The sequence below is a fragment of the Myodes glareolus genome, chromosome 21 (genome assembly GCF_982192425.1).
Source record: "Myodes glareolus chromosome 21, mMyoGla1.1, whole genome shotgun sequence".
NCBI classification, from domain to species: Eukaryota; Metazoa; Chordata; class Mammalia; order Rodentia; family Cricetidae; genus Myodes; species Myodes glareolus.
The window spans coordinates 17683891-17709543 of NC_142046.1; the positions used below are offsets into that span (position 1 = coordinate 17683891).

General features: G+C 51.4%; 1 protein-coding gene across 2 annotated transcripts in view; it reads right to left on the reverse strand.

Annotated features, from left to right (window-relative positions):
* The window catches only part of Col5a1 (collagen type V alpha 1 chain), a 153006-nt gene that overhangs the window by 83879 nt on the left and 43474 nt on the right, over nt 1–25653 (reverse strand). For both annotated transcript variants that reach the window (XM_087899820.1, XM_087899819.1), the window contains exons 5-9: nt 5723–5854; nt 4506–4637; nt 3785–4024; nt 2873–3052; nt 2269–2325 (exon numbers count right to left, since the gene is read on the reverse strand). In XM_087899820.1, the coding sequence (XP_087755946.1) occupies nt 2269–2325; nt 2873–3052; nt 3785–4024; nt 4506–4637; nt 5723–5854 (741 nt within the window). The remainder of the gene's footprint in view (nt 1–2268; nt 2326–2872; nt 3053–3784; nt 4025–4505; nt 4638–5722; nt 5855–25653) is intronic.

A 25653-nucleotide genomic window follows, 5' to 3' on the forward strand; every position in this document is an offset into this window, starting at 1 on the left:
CTCGTCTCTGCCAAGTCAGATCTGTCCTTTTAAGGAGCCCCTTGTCCTGCTGATAAATGAGAGGAGCTAAACCTGAGCAGGGAGGGCCAGCTATGTCCCTCCTGGATGCAGGGGACGGACTGGCACTGTATTCAGTAGTTGTAAACCCATTCTGTGGGACAGGTGTGGGGAAGAGGGGATAGCAGCCGCCCCCACACAGGGCAGGGTATACACTGCCAGTTCCCAAGGCTTCCATCTGTTTATGTATAGCTAAGGCTCTGAGGACATCTGGCGACGTTCCAGGTTGACAATTCCAAATGTTTACACCATCTCTCCGTGGGGACTCGCCAAAGGCCCTGTGGACACTCTGAGGAAGCTGGGAAGAAGCAAGCAACAGGCGGGGGTGGGGGAGGCTTCTGTAACCGCCTCCAGATGGCTTGGGCTCTTCCCAGAGAAGAGGAACTGGATCGTCTAGAGATGGGTGTCCATTGGACCGTCTCTACCTTGTCAGTGCTACCTCTGGCTCGCCCTCACCCACAGCCTCCTTCAGGGCAGCTCTCTAATGGGGCTCTCTCCATGCCTCTCCTACTCTCAAAACTGGGGTACTAGCTCTACATACAATAAGCTTAAGTAAGACTTATTCTGAGGTACCACTCAACGATTTCTGAAGCTGGGAACCAACCTTGAGGCCTGCAGAGCCTTGCGTACCTGCCTTCTCTGGGATCTCACTGCCCTACTCAGGAAAGACGCTCCTTCTCATGAAGCATCAAGGACCCCATCAAGGGGCTGCAATGGATGACCACGTCCACCTGAGGCCAAGCCCCATTGAGGCAGTGCTGTATGGAGGTCTAGTATAGCAGAGAGGCCATCTGGGCAACAACCTTCCTCTGGCACAGAGTAGAACAAGCCTCAGACATGTGCCTGGGGATAAGTCTGCCTTGGTCCCTTGAGATGCTCCTCTTCAGGACTAGCCTCCTGTGAACATGAACTTGGGTTGAGGTTTCCCATGGGGTTGAGCAAGGGGCCCCTTAGTTGGGCTACCCTCATGCCCTGCCCCCTTTCCCTCTGTGCCCTGATCATACAGCCTCAGATAAGGGTTGTCATCTTTAGATCCACAGGGAGGTCAGGGAAGGGATCTAGAAAGAGGATATACGTCCTTGGGCTCATAGCCAGGGGGAACCAGGGGCATGCGAAGCAGGCAGAGCCCTTGGAACCAGCAAGAGGCTTTCTTCCAAGGCTTCCCTTGGCCAGGAAAGAGGCCAAGCCAGGGATCTTGCCCTGGTCCACTGGCCTACTCAGCACTTCCAAGCAAGGCCCTCCCCCTGCATGAAGGTGGTGGCCCTATGAGGCTGATTCTCTCTCTGAGGGAGCCCCAAGGTCATGTTATGAACTCAGCTCTGGGGAGTCAAGTCCTGGTAGTGGAATTAACAGCTCCCCAGCCTTGCAATGGTTGGGATGTAGGACAAGTGCCTCCTTCCTTGGGTACTCACGGGCTATGTTAGGACAGATGACCTCAGTGGCCAGATCCTCTAGGCAAAGCCAATTCTGAGCCCACAGTCCCATGGCTACCAAGCCCAGTGCAGTCAACCACACAGCTTTCTGTTCCCTGAGGTCAAAGTCCTAATGTCAGCGGCTCTGAGACCCAAGCAGACACACCCACAGCACCCAGCAGAACAAGGCCAGACTCCCACAAAACTCTCTGACCCAGGAGGGAACATGGGCTGTATACAACCACACATTCTCTATAGGCAGGATTCCACTGCCTAATGGCATGGGGCTTTACTCAGAGGTGAATCCTATCTCAGAACCTCTGACGTTCCCTTGACAAGTCTTTCCTGTTTCAGTGGTTGCAGTAAAGGGACTCAAATGGGGAGCATTAGGGACACAGAGAGGTGAAGTCCTTAACTAACTACCCCCCTGCCTGCTACTTACACTATGAGTTCCCCGCCCAGCCTTGGTCCAGGCTCCCTCTCGAGGTCTGTGTCCCTTCTTCTAAAGAAATCTCCACAGAGGTACTCTGACCCTCTGCCTTCTCTCTAAGTACAGACACTTGTGATCGACATGCTGCCCAGCACCTTGACTGAGCTCTGGAATACTCCCCCACCCCAGATTCTCCCAAGCGTCTCTGATACAGAGGCTGTAGAATGCATGGGGGTGGCTTCTCGAGTAGCCTGACGGGCAGAGAAGGGACCCACAGTCTGGTCACACGCAACAAAACCACCACGAACTTAGCAGAGGGCACCGCAGCAAAGAGACACACTTTATATACACACACATCTGGGTCCTTACCGGCTCAATGATGGCTGGCTCTCCCTTTTGTCCTTTCTCACCCCGAGGTCCTCCGATCTGGGTGGGGGGTCCGGGTGGAATGTGAGATTCCAGAGAGGAAGAACGGGGGGGGGGGAGAGAAAGGGAACAAAAAGTCCACGTGACACAAAAGTTGGGCAAAAGCAGAGTGCTCCCTGCAGCCAGGTACCTCCCCTCGTGTCCAGGAGGAGGCTAACGAGCCGAAGTAGGCTGAACCTCACGCCTAGCCGCGCATATACCGACGCAATCAGGCATTGAGGCGCAGATGATGGAAGTCGGAGGGACCACTTTAAAGAACGAAGCCCAGCCAAGCATGGTGGCACATGCCTTTAACCCCAGCACTTGGGAGGCAAAGGCAGTTGGATCTATCTGAGTATTAGTCTGGTCTACACAGTGAATTTCAGGCCAGCCGAGTCTACATAGTGAGATCCTATCTCAAATTAGTTAATTGGTTAGTTAGTTAATTAAAAGAGAAGAATGAAGCTGCGTGGCATCCTAGGTCACTCTTGCCACCCTCAGAGTTCTGGAAGGGCTGCCCCTTTCCCACCCAGATGCCCCCGAGCAGAGAGGAGCTTGGGTCTCTTACCCCCTCATAGATGGTGTCCTGGTTAGCCGGCATGCCTGGCCCTATCTCTGAGGGCGAGACGTTGGAGTCGGAGTCAGGGTCGAAGTAGGGGTCATAGTAGTTGTCCTCTATATTCTTGATAGTTTCCTCAGTGAACTCACCGCCCAGGTCATCCTTCCCTTCCCCTGGGGGTGGAGCTGGCTGTAGACGAAGGGGCAGAAGCGGCAGCGTCACTCAGGGAGGCCGACCAAGTGACTGCAGACTTCACCTGACAGGCACTGAGTCCAGCAATTTCTGCTGGACATAAAGCAACCAGTGGCCCCACAACAGAACATGTAGAGCTGAAGCCCATGGGGATCCCATGAAGGAAGACCTGTGCTCCCCACAGCCTTTCTGCACACTTCCCAGCCACCATGGGGATGTTTCCCCAAACTGCCCAAGACCCCATAACAAGTTAGAGCAGTCTCTGAGAGCAGCACTCCCTGCTGGGGAGGTCTGCACTCAGTAGGTGATTACAGCCATACTCCATCCACTCCGTGGGCGATTAAAGCTCACACCCTGGAAATAGAGGGTCTTTCTAACAGTGAAGAACACAGTGCCCTGTGAGGGTTACTCTGTGATGCTCATGGATGGTACTCCTGGAGCCAAAATCTACAGCATTGCCTGTGCCACCCTGAGAATGAGAACTCAGAGCCCAAGAGCTATTCTACCTATTTTGCAGGGGAAGACGGAAATAAACTCAGAAAAGCTGATGGCTTCCAAACACACTCAACCCCACCACAGACGACTCAGTAGCTAGAGTATGGGGATGGGGGCGTTAGGTAATGAAGGCCTCCCAAGGAAGTAGGTGCTCAGCAGGGACCCAGAGCCACAACCTTGGCTCCTTCCCCACCCCTCCCCTAGGTCAAGACATAAAGGAAGGAAGACAATTACATTGGAGGTGTTAGAGGTAACAGTGGTGCTGGTGGGGATCTCGGCCCCTGGGTCAGGGTTGGTGGGCTGGTCAGGGTTCTCTACCCCCTCGCCATAGCCAAGGTCTTCATAAGGGGAGACAGTGTAGTAGTCGTCAGTGGGCACATAATCATAGTCCCCGATTCCTGGATCATCCTCCTTGCCCGCAATGTCGCTGGTCTCGGGCACCGTGGGGGCTTCTGGTGGGGGCTGGGTCTGTTCCTGGGGGCAGAGAGTAGAGAGAGGCAGTCAGGGGGCCTGGATCCAGGGTTTTCTAAGCACCCTTCCTAGCAACCCTTTAGTATGACAGTGAATATCAGTGTGTGGATGCACGGCTCAGCCAAGGCCTATGGACTTGGATTCATGATCCTCGGTCCCTGAAAGACAGAGACAATAAGGAGGGAAGCAGCCAGTGCGTGAACACCAGCTACCAGGGGTGGCATGCATAGATGGAGGACCACCCAGGCACACACCAGGAAAGGTCCAACCACAGTTTAAGCTTCCATATATGTGGGGAGGAGGGATGTCTCCCTCTGTAGCCCAGGCCAGCCTAGAACTCATGACTGTCCTGCCTCAGCTTCCCAAGAGCTAGGATTATGGGTATTTGCCACCATGTCCATAGCTTCTGGTTCTCTATCCTCTCCTGCTCCATGACCTGGAGGGACCAGGAACCTCACCAACCCAACCCCAGTCCAGCTCAGACCTCAGGAACCTCCGTGGTTTCTCTGGCGGCTTCCACTGGCTTCTGTGTAGGGGCAGGCTCCTTCCCTGGGTCTTCAGGGTCTTCATAATATGGGTACTCATAGTAATAGGTCTCACCGTCTCCTTCTGGGTACTGAAGTCAATGGTGGCCATATGAAGAAGGGAATAGACGTATTACAGGGCAGCCTGTCAGCCTTTTTGCCCTGGCTCAGATGGGGAATCAGATGTCACAAGGCACTGCCCAGTCCCAAGGGTCCCCAGACAAGGTTCTTCCCTCAGTCACTCCATGAAAAGCTGAACAAAACCCAGAAGCCCAACATGGAGATAGACGATCTCACATGCTTCTGAGAGGTCAGCAAAAGCAGAGCCCTCAAAGTGGTTACATGTGACCCATAGGAATCAGAGCCAGGGTAAAGTGTGAGTTCTGTTGGTCACAGCCATTAGGCACCAAACATGACCTTCAACCCCAACACATGGGACTTACAGTCACAAGCAGGCATTTTTGTCCTCAAATACAAATCAGGGACCTGGTGGAGGCTGGCTTCTGCCCTCCATCCAGCATCCCAGGATCTGTAGGGGTGTGTCCTAGGTCAGGGAGCCCTACTGCCCCGTGAACACCTCCACCTCATCCAAGCAGCAGTGAAAGAGGAGAGGTGCGAGGAGAAATACAGCTGGAGAGGCAAAGAGCTCAGAGGGGCAGAAGACAAGCCTGGCCAGAGGCAGGGGAAAGACTAGGAAGAACTTCAAGTAAAATGAATAACACGGGGCTTGGGGTTGAGCAAAGTGATCCATCAACTAGAGCAAGAAATGGGGGGAAGAGCAAAGGGGACACACATGGCTGTCCTTCAAAGTCACAGCTACTCTGGGAGTCAGGGAACTGACCACAATACACAGGGCTGAGCATGCTTCAGGTGCCCATGAGGGAATGGGCTGCACTCTAAAGAAAAACTGAGGCCACAACCTGAGGGTAAAGGGCACCTATCTGCATCCATTCATGGGCGTGTGTGGAAGATTAAAGGCCACAGCTGCTGCTGACACTCCCCTGAGAGACTCCATCATGGCGGGATGGGTGTAACTACTCCATGGTAAGATGGATCAGACATCACACACTGCTTCCCCTATGGTCCTGCAGCTTCCACAGGTCTTTGTAACCCTGCAACTCTCTACCATCCTGGTCTGCCCATGCTCCCACCGTGAAGTCGGCCAGAGATGACTCACATATTCATCCGGGTTAGGGTCCTGTGACTGAGGTGTGTCAGGGACCGCGGTGTCACAGTCGGGGCTGTAGTGCTCACAGTAATCATAGGCAGCTCGGTGGTCAGAGACGAAGAGCAGCTGTTGGATGTCACCCTGCAAAAGGACAAAAGCTCATGAGCCAGCAGCACAGGTACTCATAGGGACCTGAAGGACCCAGGGGGCCCAGCCTGACAGCCTGGATCAGACAGCAGCCTGGGAAAGACCTTGAGAGAAAATGCCCTCAAGGACACACTTCCTCCCAGCAGATGCTGCTCTGCAGAGTTATTTAAGCTAGGTTGGCTGACCTAAGGATTAACCCATTCATTTCCCCATCCATCTGTTCACCAACCCAACCTTCTATTTACCCAGGCATCTATGCACTTACCTACCTTTCCATTCATCCATTATCTAAACACCCATTTATTCATCTACCCACTCATCCATTCACTACCCTTTTATCCATCCATTCATCCATCCATCCAGGTCAACCATCCATTTACCTCCTATTCACCCATCTATCTACCTATATATCTATCTACCTACCCATCCACTCATCATATATCCACTAATTCACTGACCTATCTACTCATCTACCCTTCCACTAACTATCCACCCATCCATTCCCCCATTCACCCATCCACACATTCATTTATCCACCTTTTCATCCATCCATCCACCCATCCATCCATCCATCCATCCATCCATCCATCCACTAATCCACCCACCCATCTATTATCCATCCTTCCACCCAACAATCTACTCAACGTCCATCAATCCATCCATCCATCCATCCATCCATCCACTAATCCACCCACCCATCTACTTATCCATCCTTCCACCCAACAATCCACTCAATGTCTATCAATCCATCCATCCATCCATCCATCCATCCATCCATCCATCCACCCCACAAATCATCCATCCATCTACCAAATACCTGTTACACATTTGTCAAGTTGGTGCTCACAGCTAATGTAGTTACAAAGCATAAATGCCTCTGCCCTCGATTCTGGAGGGCATATCCCTGTCTCCAGCAGTCTCCAGCACCGAGGGGTATTTCTTTAACTTGCAAAGCTCGCTTTTTCATTGAGTTAAGCACAGAATTACTATATGACCTAGCAGTTCCAACATTGGAACCGAGGACAAACACTTGAACAAGTTTCCCCAAATCAGTATACCCCTAAAGATAAAGAGGGACTGACTCACTTGGGCCAACGCATATCCATATACTCTCAGAGCAGTATTAGCAACAACCGCAGATGTGGGAGCACCACGTGTCCATGCAAAGATGGCAAATAAGTGGAATGCAATGATGAATGCCCCACGTACAAGTCACAGCCCCGACCACTCCACACAGCTGATGCTGGAACTTTCCAGCTGCTCACAGAATCAGGCACCCCACTTCTCTCTTATTAAGATATGCAGACAGCAAAGAAGTAGAGAATCTGCAGAGACCACGAGCACAATGTACAGACACACCCTCCTGGCAACAGCAAGAGCCAGCCTGAGGCAGGGGCTGGGCCCTCCCAGCCAATCAGACTGTACTGGTGACAGTGACCGGGAGTGAGAGTGTTTCCACTCGCTGAGCACAGGTAAGGAAGCGGCTCATGGCCTCCCATTGTGGCCATCACGGTCTATCAGCCCCCATTCAGTAGCCCAAGAAAGTAAGGCTCAGTGGGGCAAGGCCTGTGAAAGTGGCTCACAAGGTTCCAGTGACTTCCTCCTATTGGGTTCAGGGCTGGGGAGATGGTATCAGAGCATTCTAGCATGTCGAAGGCCGCACTGGAGATGGTACAACAATAAACAGAGGTGACCTAGGGCTGTGCCAGGTCAAGTTCCCTATGCCTGGAGTCCATCCTGTCACATGATGCTATCACCAATCCCTATAGTTGAATGCCTTACACTATACTGGAATAAAGAATGCAATATATTCTATGGAATTTTCAGATAGTGGGCTGCAGAGACAAGGCCTAGATGCAATTTGGAAAACAGTACAGTCTCTTGGGTTTATTTTGAGTTTTCTCTCCACCCCAGGCAGAAATGCTACCTGCCTGGTATGTATTCTCAATGGCATCTTTGCCTTTCCAGCTGGGCTCTGCACCCCTAGCGGATCTGCAGGGCTGAGTCCTCCAAAGGGACAGCAAGATAGAGAATGTCAAGGGGGCAGGGGCTAGCAGAGGGCCCATTTAGGACAGGGAACGCAAGAACAAACATGAGGTAGCAGTGAGAAGACACAGTGATCAGACACTTTGGACATGGGGCCAGGATCAGACCACAGGATTCAGGAGCAAAGCCACAGGCCTAGAAGGAGGGGCTCAGAGGGACTCGACAGTAAACAGCGAGCACTCAAGAAGGGAAGGAAATAGCAGATGCATTTCTGTGATTATAGCAGATGACATGCCCAGCTCTTTCTCACTGATCTCCTCACCGATCCATCCATATGTGTCACCCATTCATCCAGGCATGCATGCGATTCATCTGCCCCTCCAATCATCCAACCAGCCATGAAGGCCCTCCATCCATTGATGCACACTATTCCTATGGCCATCCACCCTTTCTCCCATCCATGCATTAATGCCACCGATCCATCCATCATTCTTGCATATCATCTGTCTACCCACCCACCCGTGTCATCTGTCTACCTACTCATTCATTCATGTTCCCAGTCATGCATCCATGCACTAACCTGCTCGTTCAATAGCCACCAGCACCTCCTAAGTTCTGACCACCATGTCACACACTGCAAATGCACTTGTGACAAAGAACAGCTACACGGTGGTGTCCACATTCTATCAGCACAGACTGGCCTGTGCTTTCCTGATAATATCACATCCTCCCAAGACTATGTGGTCATTGAGTTTCTGTTGGTGCCCACTTTCTGGCCAGAATCTTGGGATTATCTCTGGTCCTGCACCCACAGTTCTGCTGTGCTCTGGGGAAAATGTGACCTTCTTGCCCAATCCAGGAAGCCCTGCATCCCTGCTTTTCATTCGGTGAAGTATGAACCTTTCTCTGAGCTGGACCCTAGACTGAGCCCCCTGGAGGTTGCAGGGGCAGGTCTAGATGTGGCACTCCTAGCTACATGACCACGGCAGGACTGCATGAGTGTGTCACCAAAAGTCACTGAGTGTAAGCCCACACACGGATGACTTCCTAGGGTCCTCTTTCCTGAGAAGGAGGGTGTGGATGCCTTCTGATCTAGGTCAGGATCTTTCACCATCTCCAGGTTCTGAGAGGAATCTGGCCTAGAATTGGGATGAAGTGGGAGTACTCACTGACAGAAACAAAAGAAAAAAACAAAAACAAAAACAAAAAAAAACCAGTCTCAGAATACATCAAAGGCCAGCCTCCCTGAGCCCTGGAGGCTGAGTTCCACATACCTGGTCCCACTGGGGTTTGAAAACCCCAGTAATGAGCAAGGAATTCCTAGTACCTTAAACAGGCTTGAGTCTGGATGGCTGGGTAGGGTTAGCCTCCAGGGCGAACTACAAGGTCCTTTCCTCTGGGTACCATTACAGTAGATAGATAGATCCCAAACCCTGACCTCTGTGGAAAAGGAGGGGCAGATATTTCCTCCTAAGGTCCGTCTAGTGCCCCAGGGCACAGTGCCCATTCACTGGACAAGTGAGGAGTTATATTCAGGAGAGGTCACTGGCCCTGATCTCAGTAGTCTGGCTTCCTTTCCATTTCTGATAAAGCACTTGGACAAAAATAAACTAGGAAGGAACAGATTTATTTGGCTTACACTTCCAGGTCACAGCCCAGGATTAAGTTGAGGACAGAAACCTGAAGCCAGACCTATTTACTATTCCAAGAAGCATTACCTCTAACAGAGAACTCACCCACAGCTAGGAGTACAGCAGAAACCATGGAGGAGGGTGCTCGCTGCCTCTCTCACAGACAGGTACATGCCCCTGCTGGTGGTTTGCTATTGCTATTGCTGTTTGCTTGTTTTTGTTTTTTGAGAGTTTCTCTGTGTAGCCTTAGCTGTCCTGGAATTTGTGCTGTAGATCAGGCTGGTCTTGACCTCGGAGATCTGCCTGCCTCTGCCTCCTGAGTGCTGGAATTAAAGGAATGCGCCACCACCACCTGCCTCAGCTAGCTTTCTTATACAGCCCAGGACAACTTACCTATTGAATAATGCAATCCCAATCCGGGCCAGACTCTATCAATTAGCAATCAAGAAGAATATGCACCACAGATGTGCCCATAGGCCAGTCCGATCTGAGTCTCTTGAGACTCCCTTCTCAGATGACTCCAGGCTGTGTCAAGTTGACGATTCAAACTAACTAGGGCATTGAGCTACAGGGATAGCCCACAAGCCCTGTGTCCATGACTGCCACCTGACCCACCCCACCTGTCCCCACCACGGCAGGCAAACTCCTATCCAGGCTGTAGACAGAAAAACATTCTTCTCCGCAGCAAACAGGACAGCTACTGCCTCCTTTGGACGTGCAAAGAGCTGTGCCTACCACTCCACAATACTGCTATGCCCTGGAACCCAGGTTTCTTCCATAAGATGAGGCAGGACAGTTGGGCAAGAGGCAGCTGGGGGTAAGAGGGCCAACCTCACCCCTGACCCCTAGGGGTGAAGGGGCAAAGGCAAGGACAAGGACTTCTTCCTCCTTTAGACCAGTCCTGGTCGCTAGCCCATAAGAGTCAGAGAATAGATGCATAAAACTGTTTGCTGCTGCTGCTGCTGCTGCTGCTGCTGTTACTGCTTGATGCTCTGCAGCCTCCACTGCAGTAAATGGGGGGTGCACACCAGGGTCCCAATGATCTCCTCTCCTTATTTTACATAGTATTTTCCCTACTGGCACCCAGGCTAGTTACTTCCCTCTCATTCCCATCACCCCTCCCCACCTTCTCTGAGGCCAGCAGAGGTGCTTACTGCCCTGGCTCCCTCCCTCCCACACTTGTCCCTCCTAGGATGTTGGAGGCCTGAGTATTCAACTCCCACAGATGAGAGCCTCATGGCAGGACGGTGCAGGAAAAACAGACATTTTCATTTAGCAACACGACCTCTATCCAGCTCAAATTTCATCCAATTCAAATAAAAATATTTTCTCTTTCAGTCGAGAGCTTGGCATGTAAATAAATGATCTCCAAACACACTTGGCGGGAGGAAGAGATGTCTTGGGCGGGGGGGGGGGGGAGCAGTGAACACTTGGAGTCTTTGGGGCCTAGCAGCTGACACGTCTCTTACAGGTTCTGAATGCCTCTCCAGGAATACCACACTCTTCAGGCAGGGATGTGTCTAAATATCTCTGCAATCCAGCTTAGTGGTCAAGAGAGCAGGACAGAGTAAGGTGGCTCACTGTCACTGAGTGTGGGTATACCGCCACCTACACACTGCATGACAACTGGTTCTAAGGCTGAATAAAGGGCTCTAGGAACTGATGCAAAGTCCCTGTTCCTGTGTGCCTATCCTGGAACCCAAGCTAAGCTGGCTTCAGCCCAGTCAGGTTTTCAGTCTGGATGTGGACATGCAATCAACCCAGGCTGGGCGAGAAATGCCCGCCTTCCCAAACCCGTCCATCTCTGAGACCTACAGGGAGTTGGTTTAACTCTATTCCTGGTCCTGGTCCAGAGTGCCTCTGGCTCATCATCCTTTCTTCATTGAATGCGAGAAGAAGGGAGAAGGGCTTCAAATGCCCAATGCCCAGCAAGACTACCAAGGGACAAGGAGCTCCCTGCAGGGCAGGGGGACAAGATGGTGGGACAGGGGCTCTACTTGGCACCTGTGTCTGCTCCCCCAGCTGTGTGCAGCACAGGCTGGGGCTGAGAGGGCAGGGTGAGAGCATCACAGCCCCCTCCTAGACCTTGTGAGAACCAGGAGGAAGAGGTGCTGGTTCAGGAGAAAAGCTGAAAACCCACCCTGGGCTCTGAGAAGACCCTACCTCCATCCTGGGCTGCCTGTGACGTGCAGCAACCACATGGACTCAGACTGGAGCTAGGGTCTGGTTCCAATCTCTTAGCCAACTTCTTCGGGTAGCGATCAGATGGCAATCAGACCTAAGAGGGTGCTGTGGGTGGGAGTGTCGTGAAGAATGCAGCGACTGTGCTAAGGCACTCCCAAGTCCCTAGAACCATTGCCAACCCGGTGAAAATACAATGATGACTGGTTCATTGAGTACTAGTCTAGCATGGATAAAAGCCCTGGGTTTGCTGGACGGGGGTGGCACACGCCTTTAATCCCAGCACTCGGGAGGCAGAGGCAGGCGGATCTCTGTGAGTTCGAGGCTAACCTGGTCTACAAGAGCTAGTTCCAGGACAGGTTCCTAAGCTACAGAGAAACCCTGTCTTGAAAAACAAAACCCTGGGTCCAGTCCCCACCACTACATAACTAAGGCATGGTAGCATCGTGTTTACATCTCAGCACTAGAGCAGTAATAGATAGCAAGAGGATTAGAAATTCAAGGGTATCCTTGAATTTATATTATAAATTAATAATTTATAATATTATTATATTATAAATTATATATATTTTATATATATATAATTATATAGCAGATTATAGGCCAGCCTGGGATACATGAGAACCTGTCTCAGATAGATAGACAGATAGACAGACAGACAGACAGACAGACAGACAGACAGACAATAGACAGATAAGGAGGGCAGACAGCGGTCTTGAACCTAAGAACAGAAATCCAGGTCCCCTAGAAGCCTCTGATGGGGGTGGGTCCGGAGGGCTGGGGTTGGAGAAGTTGGGAGGTAGAGGAGAAGAGGACAGGTCCTGCCCCTGCAACTTGGAGGGCATCCCAGAGGGCAAGTGTGCTCTTCTGCATCCTCCTGGAAGCTCAAGAACGCTTCTGGGGTGGGCCTGACACATCTGGTCTCTCTCTGGGTTTCTCTGTGGAACATTTAGGGGGTGGGGCCCAAGCACCCACTGCAGGGAGCCCCAGCAGGGTGTAGCTGTGCTGTGCTAACCCATTTTGAAATCTTGCGGGATGTCCCCAATGGCCTTACTCCCTTGTGGACCAGCCAGCTCTGCAGGAAGCTCGGGGGGCTTTCTGGAAGTCACTGCCTGTGGCCTAGACGGAAGAAGCCTGGAAGCCCCAGGTGGTTGGACTACTGTTAAAGCCTGGGGCTGGAGAGAGAGCTCAGCCCTTAAGAGAACTCGTTGCTTTTCCAGAGGACCTAGGTTCAATTCCCAGCATCCACCTGGTGGCTCATAACCACCGTAACTCCAGTTCCAGGGTATCCAACACCTTCTTCTGGCCTCCATGGGTACAAAGTACACAAACATACATGCAAGCAAAACACTTATACATATCAAATCAAATAAATAAATCTAAACAAAACCAGTGACCAGAGTTTCATATCGAGAACATTTTATCAATGCTCCATGGGAGAGACCCAGACTCCATGCAACAGCCCTAAACCTCACAAGGACAAAGCATGGGAGAAATACAGACTTTAAACATGCAGGGCTGGGAGTCCCCAAGGCTTTCTCAGGGCCCAGCAGTAGCCAGCAGGGGTAGAGGTAGGAAGCCAGAACCTGGACTGGGCTCATGACCTCACTCACCCACAGCTTGCCACCACACAGAAAGGTCTCAGGTCTGAAGTTCAGAAAGACACTCCTGGCTTCTCAGTGAAGGCAGGAGATTGCAATTGCTCATGGACAGCACTCTGGGGGCCCTGGGGTGCAGCAAGATGTCAGGATCAGCTGCCCTTTCAGAGATGGGTTTTGGTTGCAGATTCTCATGAACAACCAGCTGAATTTGGGGATTGGGCCACAGGCTCTCTGCTCCTGCATGGAAATACTGGCTATCCAGTATCTCACTGAGGCTCCCTTAATGTCATGTCTTATTGCTAAGTATCACCATACACACACCCCAAAGATAGCAAGGATGGCAGACATAACCCCCAGCTCCTTCAGAATTTCCCCTGCTCCTAGCTCCATCCTGATACAAACCACACACCCCGCCCCCTTTCTCCATGAGCATGACTTTGCCCAGAAACCGAGAGGTCACACGCCAGTGGGGTGGTGCCATGTAACACGCTAGCCCGGCCCTCTTGCCCACCACTGGGGAGTTTCAGGGTCAGGAGTCCCATTTACTGTTCTCTGCATTCTGGAGATTTTCTCTGGAGTCTGTTTTCCCAACACTACCACAAGACCACACACACACTGCAGGTCTCATAGCAAGAGCTGAGGTGGTCTGGTTTGTTTGCAGATATGAGCATAGATCTTGTGCACATTCATGGGTGTGGAGACTGTATGTTAGCTGTAGTATATACCCGTGTGGGCACAGTTTTGTCTGTGTGCATGTACATGTGAATGTCATGGGAGGGCTCTAGTATGTGCTAAGTGACTGACCCTCAAAGAGCACGGAAGTGAGTACTTGAGTGTCCAGGACACTGTTTCCTCCCTCAGCTGCAGCTTACGGGTCCTCAAGAACTGCACTGAGACTCCCCGTTTCCCCTTTCCTCCCCCCGCCCCCGTCACCCACATGATGACATGACTGTTCAGGAAGAGGGAATCTTGAGGGAGCCTGCCTCAGATAAGGTCTAGTCTTGTCCACCAACCCTCACTGGCCTGTTCTGTATCTCAGCAAAAGTGACCTTTCCCCAGGCCTGACCCTACCCTATTCCCACACTTCCAAATGAGGTGATAGAAGGCTTCTTCCATCTTTCCCTTCTCCACGACACAGATGTGTGAACACAGAGAGACGAGACCACTGTCACAGACCACCTAGCAAGGAGGCTGGCCGCACCCTCCCAGCTCTCTGCAAGGAGGCTGGCAGCACCCTCCCAGCTCTCTGGAGCGGCTTCCCTTGGAGCCTAAGGCCACAGCATCAAGCTGTGCACATCACACATAGGACACCCTCGAACTGCTCAGTCACTCATGCAGGCTTATACATGGTGGGCAGCAGCCCAACCTATCCTTCTAACCCCAAAGGCCAGGGCCAAGCCCTACCATCACTTAATTTCAAATGCCACACCCAGAACTAGCAGTCCCGCACGGCCTGCCTATGGTGACCCAAAATCACGTGAGGAGAAAAGGTGCCAGTATTCGAATACCACCTTCACCCTCATATACCAACCTTTGCCTGTCCCTTCCCCTTCTGTTCACAGGCTTACTTTCTGAGCCCCTACGGAGTTTCTAGAAGCTTCTACCCCCATGCCTGTGGGTCATTTTGCTGTTCCAGTGTGCTGTGCTGACAGTGCTCCCATGTTGGCAGCATCAAGTGAACAGTCCATCTTTCTGCAGAGGGCAGTCCCATCCCCATTTGGACACTACAGAGATCACGCTGTCCTTGGCGCTCACGGAGCCTGAAGCATTTTGCTGAGCGAGTCGGTTGTGTTTCTGCCGATAATGAGATTTTAGCCAGGCTGCGCTGGGCCGAGGAAATTGCAAAGCTTTTGTGGAAGAGTCTGCAACCCTGGGGGCTATGCAGCGAGCGCACTCACATACAGTGGAGAGCTTTGCAATCCACACTCTGATAGCAGGGGCCCCTATCTGTCCCCTCCCTTTTCATTCTTCCTTGTCCCTGAGGCAGCCCCCACACCACGGCTGCCATACCTAGCCCTCACCCCATCCAAAGGGGGCTCTGCAGGGATCCCTACAGACCGCTGCTTAACTTACAGATTACATACCAAATTTTATGCGGACGACCTCGAGCCTGCAAATAGACAGGTGCAAACAAGTTGAGAAAACAAGCCCTTCTTGTTGCAGGCTGCAGGAGAGGCAGCCCACAAGTGTATTCGCCGCAAGTCCTGAGTCCCCACTGCCACACTCCCTGGCCATGAGCCATTCCCAGAACCATGTTCCAGAGCTGGTGAGGGTAGGACCTCTCCATCACCCATTTCAAACACACCTAGGTACCTGTGGCCTGGACAAGTTCCCAGAGCTCCTCGCTTGTTGTCACAGGTGGAAGGAGGTGGAACTCGGGGGCCACACTGCCAAGCTCCCCTGGTTTCCCATCTGAGTCACGCTCAGTGATCTTAGGCACTTTCCCAAACCACATCGGGCCACGCTTCCCCATCTGTGTGGATGGAAAGAGGGGAGGCCTTGGCAGTGGCCAGGGGAGGCCTCAACCCAACTTCCGCAACTGGAGCAGAGGACGACCATGTTTCCAGCAGCAGTGAAGGACCCCAGAGCCAGGCCACACTGGCGCATGCCAGGCACCCATAGGTATGAGACACACCCTGTCAGCCAGCCAGGGGACTCTTCCACAGGCCTGGAGCAGAGCACTGAGTGCTGAGGGACCCTTTCTGTCACCACATCTTGTAGGGGCCCTTTCTGTCACCCCATCTTGTACCCAGAGGTTCGTTATTGACAGATCACCCATTTGGGTCTTCTGGAGCCCACACAAGTTATATTTAGAAATTCTGCTTTGGTATTGTTGCTTATGGGCTACACAGGATGGAAAGAAAAAAATGTCTAAGCCAGGAAAGGGGACCTGAACACACTGCTCTGCGGTTTCGAGTAGCCTGTAGAGATGGGCTGAGCTGTGTTCACAGGAGAGTTAAGGAAACAGCTTCAAGTGACCAAAAATGTCTTCTTGCTTCTTTTCCTAGACCCTATGAAGGGTGTATGGCATAAAGGCATCATGCAGGAAGTATCTTAGAAAGAAAAGGATGATCACCATCCTCACCACCACCACCACAACAACCACAACCACCACCAACACCATGATTACCACTATTATTACCACCACCTCCACTGCTAACACCACCAAGACCACCATCACCACTACCATCATAATCACCACTATCAATACCACCAACACCTTTACCATTGCCACTACCATTACCACCAATACCTTCACCATAATTATCAGCACCATTACTACCATCACCAAGACCACCATCACCACCATCACTACCATTACCATCATTACCACCAACACCTTCACCATCACCATCACCATTACCACTAGCTCCTTCATTATCATCATTGTCATCACCAAGATGACTATCACCACTACCACTATTACCACCATCATCATCACCACTATTATTACTACGAGCACCACCATTACCACCATCTAGAGATCACTACCACCCCTACCATAATCACCAAGATCATCACCACAATAACTACTACCACCACCAAGACTACCATCACCACCAGCACCACCACACCACCACCACTCTTCCCGTCACGACCATAACCATTCCCTACTGTCATCAACCCCTGGTGAAGGCTCACCATCATCTGAATGTCCCTCTTCAGCATAAAAGCCTGCAGGAGAGCACACGGCTTTGATTCCTCCTCCTCCCATGCTTTCCGTGTGTCCCACTCTCTAGGAAGTCTACGGACACAAGTAAATAACTGTGAGTCCCCAGGGAGGAAAAACAGCCCTTAGGCTTCCTGGGGACAGTTTGCACAATTGTCCCATGTGGATTCTTCCTGAGAAATCCAGGAAGTCACAATGGAGCTCAGAGGTTGGCCATGGTCTCCTGCTCCATCAGCATGGGAGGTGTTGAGCCAGTGATGTGGGTGAGGTTATGTGAAGAAGGCTACATATTGACTTGAGCCAGGACTATGAGTACGGCCAAACCCAGACCCCACAGGATACCCACATGAACCCGACAGCCTCCTAACCATCTGGAGAGAGAGAGAGAGAGACTCTCTGTGTGTGTGTGTGTGTGTGTGTGTGTGTGTGTGTGTGTGTGTGTGTGTAATGTCCTAGTTTGCTTCCTATTGTTGTGATAAAACATTCTGACCAAAAGCAATTTAGAAAGGAAAGGGTGGGGTTTTTTGGATTTTTTTTTATTTTTTGGCTTACATGTCCCAATCACAGTCCATTCCCAAGAAAGTCAGGATAGGAACTTAAGGCAAGAACTCAGAGGCAGGAACTGAAGCAGACCCACAGAGGAACAGTGCTTACCAGCTTGTTCCTCGTGGCTTGCTCAGTCTGCTTTCATAATCAATGCAGGACCACCTATCTAGGGGCGGCAACACCCACAATGGGCTGGGACATTTCACGTCAATCGTTATTCAAGAAAATGCCCCATAGGGTTGCCCACAGGTTAATCTGAGAGAAGAACCTCTTTTCATTTGAGGACCTCTCTTCCCAGCTGACCCTGACTTGTGCCAAGTTGACAAACAAACACCCTAACCAGAACAAATGTAGAAGAGTTAACATCCACAATTAGGAGTAGAATAAAAGAACTCGGGATTGCCACGCATCTATCAACCAATTAGGAACACTTGGTGGATTACAGTAAATCAAATTGGCCTAGCTTGTGGGCTTTCGGTTGCTCAAAAACTCTGGCACTGAGGAGCTTCAAAGGTGTCCGTCTGTCTGTGTTTCTGACACCAGCTCCCAACATCCATGCAGTCTGCCATGGGACTTGAAGGACAGGACTTGGCTAAGCTCCCTCTGGAGCCCCCAGGTCGGGGCTCAGACACGCTCGCCCATCCAGAGCTTGATAGCAGTTTCTCCTTCTGTTTTATTGATTTTATTGAGCTCTACATTTTTCTCTGCTCCCCTTCCAACCTCTCCCCTCCCCTTCAACCCTCTCCCATGGTCCCCATGTTGCCAATTTACTCAGGAGATCTTGTCTTTTTCTACTTCTCATGTAGATTAAATCCATGTATGTCTCTCTTAGGGTCCTCATTGTTGTCTAGGTTCTCTGGGATTGTGAATTGTAGGCTGCTTTTCTTTGCTTTATGTCTAAAAGTCACTTATGAGTGAGCACATATGATATTTGTCTTTCTGGGTCTGGGTTACCTCACTCAATAAGACGTTTTCTAGACCCATCCATTTGCCTGCAAATTTCAAGATGTCATTATTTTTTTTCTGTTGTGTAGTACTTTATTGTGTAAATGTACCACATTTTCCTTATCCATTCTTCAGTTGAGGAGCATTTAGGTTGTTTCCAGGTTCTGGCTATGACAAACAATGCTGTCACACTGAACCTTATAGAAGAGAAAGTGGGAAGTACACTTGAATGCATTGGCACAGGGAACCACTTCCTAAATATAACCCCAGTAGCACAGACACTGAGAGAAACAATTGATTAATGGGACCTCCTGAAACTGAAAAGCTTCTGTAAAGCAAAAGACAAGGTCAACAAGACAAAATGACAGTCTACAGAATGGGAAAAGTTCTTCACCAACCCCACATCAGACAGAGGACTGTTCTCCAAAATATACAAAGAATTCAAGAAATTTGCCATCAAAATAATAAATAATCCAATTTAAAAAATGGAGTACAGACCTAAACAGAAAACTCTCAACAGAGGAATCTAAAATGACTGAAAGACACTGAAGGAAATGCTCAGCATCCTTAGTCATCAGAAAAATGCAAATCAAAACAACTCTGAGATTCCATCTTACACCTGTAAGAATGGCCAAGATCAAAAACACTGATGACAACTTAGGCTGTAGAAGTTGTGGGGAAAAGGGAACACTTCTGCATTGCTGGTGGGAATGCAAGTTGGTACAGCCCCATTCATATATACTTGAGATATACTTGGATATCAGTATGGCGATTTCTCAGAAAATTAGGAAACAACCTTCCTCAAGACCCAGCAATACCACTTTTGGGTATATATCCAAAGGATGCTCAATCGTACCACAAGAACATGTGCTCAACTATGTTCATAGCAGCATTGTTTGTCATAGCCAGAACCTGAGAGAAGTTTCTAGGCTCTCATAAGTTCCTCAACCATGTGCCCCTCCTGCTGCTCTGCTACCCTGACACGTGTCCCTGTCTGCCCTGGTCCCCTCCCTGAGTGACTTGGCCCTGTGTGCCTCGGTGAAATGAGGTCTAACTTCCTAGATCTCCCTAGCCACAATGCTCTCAGGGGACCTGATCAGAATGTCCGCTGCATGTCAGCCCAGCATGATGTCACTGGACAAGGCCTGACTTCCAACATAAGGTCAACCCTGTCTCCTGGGAGATGGCCGCTGCTCACATTTTCCATGGAATAAACCTGACACCCTCACGGGTCAGGCAAGTCCTGTGACGGGTTGAATCTCTATTCTGCTGCTAAGGGCCTCAGTACCGTGCTTTACTGGGTCTCCAGAAGCAGAGACCTCCCGTCTGGTTGCCTGCCAGTCAACAATTTACTCGATGACTAATGCTGTATGGCCATCGGCCAGCCATGCACGAGCTGGTGCCAGCTACTGAGCCCAACACCAAATTCTTCCTAAACCTGATAGCGGTGGAACTGGAAGCCACTCAGGAGTGCCCAGTGCTTTACTGAGGTGTGCATGCTCTGGTGAACCAGCGGAGGCCCTTTCCAGGATGCTTTAGAGACATGAGCTAAACGAATGCCCCAAAGCTAGCTCTAACCCTTCAACTCAGGAGTATGACCTGACCGAAGATAGGCCTTGTGTGGACGGAGTCCAGCTGAGGGTCTTCAGGTGAGTCCACCAGGTTTAGGGTAAGCCTTAGGAGGAATGTGTGACCCGCCCATACCTGACTGGGGTGGACAGCTGAGAGCCTGGGTTTGAGGCTTCCTTTCCTGTAACTGAACCCAGGTCCTACCATTTAGCTCTATAAGCTTCCTTATTCCCATCTATAGGTCGGGACGCGGGAGTCTAGAGTAGCCCAAGAGGGCTATGTGAACGTAGGTCTCAGTGCTGTCAGCGTGAGGTCTCACGCAGCATGGCCAACATGGCCACAGCCACAACTACACTGGGTAGCAACAGGGACTCGCACCAGATCACAGGAACAGCTGGCCCAGACTGTCCCGTCTGGACTGTAAACATCATAACGGATGCAGACTGGGTACAGAGATGGTATCATAGGGGCTTCTGGATAGCGACCTCACAGCTCTGTGAAGAGTGAGAACCAGCCTTCCTTGACTGCACTCAGAGTGGGGAGAGCACTTTGTGCCTCACTGCGGTGCCTTTTGAGACGTGTGTGTCATTCAAATCGACAGAAGATGGCACAGACGAAGTATAGGACAATGTCGATAGCTGGACAGGGGCAGCTGCTCTCTGGGCCTCTGTAGCTTGTCTGCCATCACTGGCAGATTCCCACAGGCTGTGATGATTTCTCATGTCACGCCATTCCCCAGTGACATAAATCCTTGTTCATTGGTTTAGCATCCCACTCAACAACAGACTTGAGCTGAATCCCTGGGACCGCTGAAGTTCACTGGGAAGGCCCTTGCATGGGTGAGAGGCAAGAAAAGTGGGAGAGACTTTAGTCTCGGAGCTAAAGCTGGGCCTGGATCTGGGGCCGCCCTGGTAATATCTCCCCACTCATACAGAAGATGGATGACTCTCAAACCATTCTTGTCTGAGAAGGCCGGCCCCAGAGCTCCGTGGGCTGGCCGACGAGGAAAGCACCTCCTCAGCACAGCCCGTTCCTGTCTCAGACAGATTCCAGGAAAAAACACGTCAGTGGAAAAGCCGGGCTCCTGGACACAGGGAAGCCAGGATTAGGTAAACACTTGGCCTTCTTCAAACGCTGAGGTGTGGTCGGGAGGGGGTAACCGCCAGCAACTGGGGGTGCACAGTGAAAGCTGAGTTTACAGTCTGTTTGGTCTTGTTGCCCCTTGAAACATTCAGCAGCTTAAAAGTGCATTTGGCTCCTGGCCCAGAGTCTGCAGCCAGCCATTCCCCATACCCCGAAGTCTCAGTCTTCTCCATGGCCCTCCTTCAAGGCATATATCAGGCCTTTCCACCTCAGGGCCCTAGAATCAGCAGAGGGTACCCATCTCTGCCCTTCCCTTGCAAACACTGGTCAGGACCAAACCTTCAGACAGCAGAACAAGAGTCGCCCCAAGTTCCAGGTTGAAATGGGAAATAGGATGATGGGAGTAGGAGGAGTCAAGAGTGATGGGCAGGTCATTAACCGGCATGCAAGACAATCAATGCAATGAGCTTCCATCCTGGAAAGGCATTTGTTCTGGTTCTTTCTATAAGGTTCCAAGCTTCATAGATCTGACAGGACCAGGTGACTTTGGCTAACGTAGGATCGCAGGAGTCAGTGGCAGAGGTCCAGAGCGAGGCTGCATGGCTAGAGAAGAGTCTTCCCTGGCTTCAGAAATCCCCTTCTGCCATGTTGTGGATCACGTTTGATAAAGTTGCTCAACTCTTGGTGTTCTCTGATGGGAACAGGGCCCTCAGCTCCCAGCACCTCGCTGCTGCTGACAGTCTGGCTACAAAGACACTCCAGCTAAGAACAGCTCGCTTCCACCATGCAGAAAACACCTTCCCTGAGAGCTGCACCCCTGCTTCCAGACAACACCTTCCTTGAGAGCTGCACCCCTGCTTCCAGACAACACCTTCCCTGAGAGCTGCACCCCTGCTTCCAATCCCCAGAGCTTACTCGAGGATGAAAAGAGGATGTTTGTCCACATGGGGGAGGTCGAGGCAAACCCTACACGCACACACACACTTTCTGAATCGTGGGGCCTTGACCTGGCCAGCACCTCCTGCATCTCACATTTCAGGCATATTGCAAGGAAAGGGACAAAACTCACAGCATACCCCCTCAGGAAAAACCAGCATGGGCTTAGAGTCGACTGAGTGAGCAAGGGAGACCAGTAAGATCCTAGTAATCCCCCAAGACCCAGACAGCGTGAGGCCCCGGTGACGAGAACAGCAGCCCATGGTTCACAGTGGGCTTCTGAGATGGCAGGGCAAAGCTGGGGCCGGTTTCCCAGCAGCAGTAACTGGGACCAGGCTTACAGCAATGCTGTGTCCATCCATTCTCTGCAGTCTCTCTGCTCAGACGGAGGCAAGGGGATGGCCAAGAGGCTCTGCTCCCTCCTCACCTCTGAGAGGAAGTCAACACACTTACTCGCTAGATGACTCTGGAAAACTCAGAGGTGGGACAGCCTCTATCTTTGCCTTCACGGAGAAAGCAGTTACTGCCACCGTCAACAGGCCAGGAGGGCCACAGCTTTGACAACCAGAGGGCCTGAGTTCAACATGGTTCCCCAAAGGCCCTGAGCAGACCCTTCACACAGTTTTCAATGCGCGGCCTGATTGGTGGTCCGATCGTACCCATTTTACAGATGTGAATGCTGAGTTCCAAGTCCTCAACCAGGAAGACCACCAGAAGGCCACCCAAGAGGAGCTGACATCTGCATTCTGTATTCCTTCACTTTCTCTCTGAGTGGCTTATCACAGCCTCCCTCAAACATCAGCAAAACCCCAAGATTCAGATCCAAGCTAGTGAGGCAAAGGGGCTGTGCCCAAGTGAGCCAGCAGCTGCCAGAGACTGCCTGCCAAGGCCACTACAGTTGGGCTCAACATATATACATTACAGAGCTGAACAAGACACTGTTGCAGAAGCCTCTACTAGGCCCTGGGAGTCTCCTCCGTGACCGTCTCCTTCAGAGTGTCTTCACGATGCTCAAACGTCTCTGTGGGGCCATGAACACCCCAGCCTCTCTGAGGCCCGCTGGAAGCCATGTGGAGTTCAGCAAATCTGCCTAGCAGAGGTGCTGAGAGGGAGCGCTGCAAGCCTGTGCCAGCAGCAGCCTGGCCTCCGTCTCAGCGCCAGCACCCTCCCACTCCCAAATCCAGAGCGCTATGGAACAAACTGGCCTTTAACAAGCAAGAATCTTGTGGGAAGAAATGGTCATGGGAGAATTTCCAATAAGAACCTTCGAGAGAAGTCAAGCCGTGAAAATGAGAAAAGAGCAAGCATTATTATTTGAAACCTAGAAAGCAAAGAGTTAAATCACTTCTATTTCAAAAGGGAGACCCAGAGATGCTGAGGCCGGCCCCCCACCTCCGTCATTACACCCTTAAGAAGCAAAGAGGAGGAAAAGTCCCCACTGGCCACCCTCTGCCTTGCTGCCCTAGCTGGTCTTCATTAAGGAAGACAGGTCCAATTTCCCGCCGTGAGCACAGCTAACAGCCAGGAAACCCTGGGGCTGGGAAAACACAGCCCTCAGACCATTAACAACTTGTGGTCAACAAAAATCCCTGGCTTCTGGCAGCCTCTCTCCCTCAAATCAAATTCCACGGCAGGAGCAAACAGCTCGCCAGAAATGTGGGGCGGTGAGAGCATTACAACCTGCTGCTCATCGGTTGCAGGGTGGCACCCACCCTGTGCGTGGCAAGAGAAAGACAAAGGCAAAACTGGACTCTGCAGCCTGTATCCAAATGGGTTTGCAAACTGGGACCTGTCTTTGTTCTCAACACAAATTGGTAACCATTACAGAGTGATTGCTATGGACCACGCATGTGTATGCCTTCCATGGATTGATTTCTGCACATCGCACACGGGCACACTCACGCGCGCGCACACACACACACACACACACACACATTCATATACATGCACACATGCAAATATATTATTATTGTCCCTATTTTGCAGATGGGAAAATTGAGCCTCAGGTATGGTGAAAACCCAGCCAAGACCTCTGAACTGGGTCTAGTTCCCTGAGCTTGGGGGGCACCTTCCCACACATTCTGGAGAACAGTACTGGCTGCTCCACTACAGGATTTGTTTGGGGATCCTTTTAAGATGGTGCAAGGCTGAGGAGATAGCTCAGTCAATAAAATGCTCGGCTCAGTCAATAAAATGCTCGTCACACAAGCGTGAGGACCTGAGATTGAAGCCCCAGAACTGAGCATGGTGGTGCACGCCTGCCACAGTGGATCTGGGGAAGCAGAAACAGTGGAACTCATGGAGCTTCGTGACCAGCCAGTCTTGCTAACCCGGTGAGCTCCAGGCTGGTGAGAGACTTTGTATCAAAAAACAAGGTGAAAAGTAACAGGGAAAGACATTTGACATTGACTGTTGGCCTTCATGTGCACACATGTGCATGTGCAAATACACACACGCATGAACATGAGCACATGTGTATGCATAAGCCACATACACACAGAGAGACATATACACACGAGAGATAGGCACACACGTGCATGCACGCGCGCACACACACACACAGACGCAAGCACACACACAAACTTTTTCCAGAAACATGATGATAAAAGGCACGCTGGCACACCCTGCAGAAATGGCGAGTGTTTGGCACAGCCTGACCCCACCAGTACACAAAGGACTCGGACCTGATGTTTTGCTCAGCCCTGGGAAGCCCTTACATGTCTGCCTTCAAGAATTTGGTCACCAGAGACTGGACAGCAGGAGCCATCCTAGCCCCACTGGCTAAGAGTTCTCTCTCCGGCTCCTCAGATGCCCCTTTTACTCACTCTCTCCAGGGTAGCCCTGGCATTTGCCAGAATCTCAGGTTTTACCCAGAGCCTCCTACGGGGTCATCAGTGAAATCGGTACTTGACCCCTAGGCCAGCTGTCCATCTCAGCTCCCCAGAAGAGGCCAGCAGCCACCTCTGTCTAGCTGAGGACACTCAGCCACCCTCCAGTTCATCCCGGATCCCTGGGCAAGTCTGGTCAGAAGCCGGCAGTGAGAACAGCTCCATGGTTTAGAGGACTTGGCACTGTCGGCACAACCCATGTGCCCATCCCACCTGGCAGAAGCCCCGGGCTCCAGTGTCCTAGAAATCAGCCTTTGGAAGGCAGCTGAGTGTAGCAGACACATCCACGCCCTGCTCCCATCTTCTCTTGGAGGGCCACCCTGTCTCCCCAGCAGGCAGATGGCTGTTCTAGAATCTCCTCAACTCGTCGCTGCAGCCCCTCTTCACCCTAGCAGACTCCGGCCTAACCTCCGCAGCGAGTGGAGCCCACACTCATTGGGCACTCCTTACCATGACCCCACCATGAGCCATTTTTTCTCACAGACCCATGTGGCCGTGACATGGCAATTCCACAAGCTACCGGCAGAGGGCTTAGGGTCAACTTGACATTGCACCCAGCTTGCTGGGCCCTGAGCGTCTGAGGGGACGTGGCTCTAGGACTCCACTGCAGCTGTGAGGCCATCAGCACGCCTCAGTCAGGTGCAGTGGCGAATTCACAGTGAGTAATGACATTCACATGGTACTTGGGAATCTAGGATCTGTCCTGTCCAAGCCCTGGAGGGGGACATCTGAGAGCCAACATAACCCTCAGAGACCA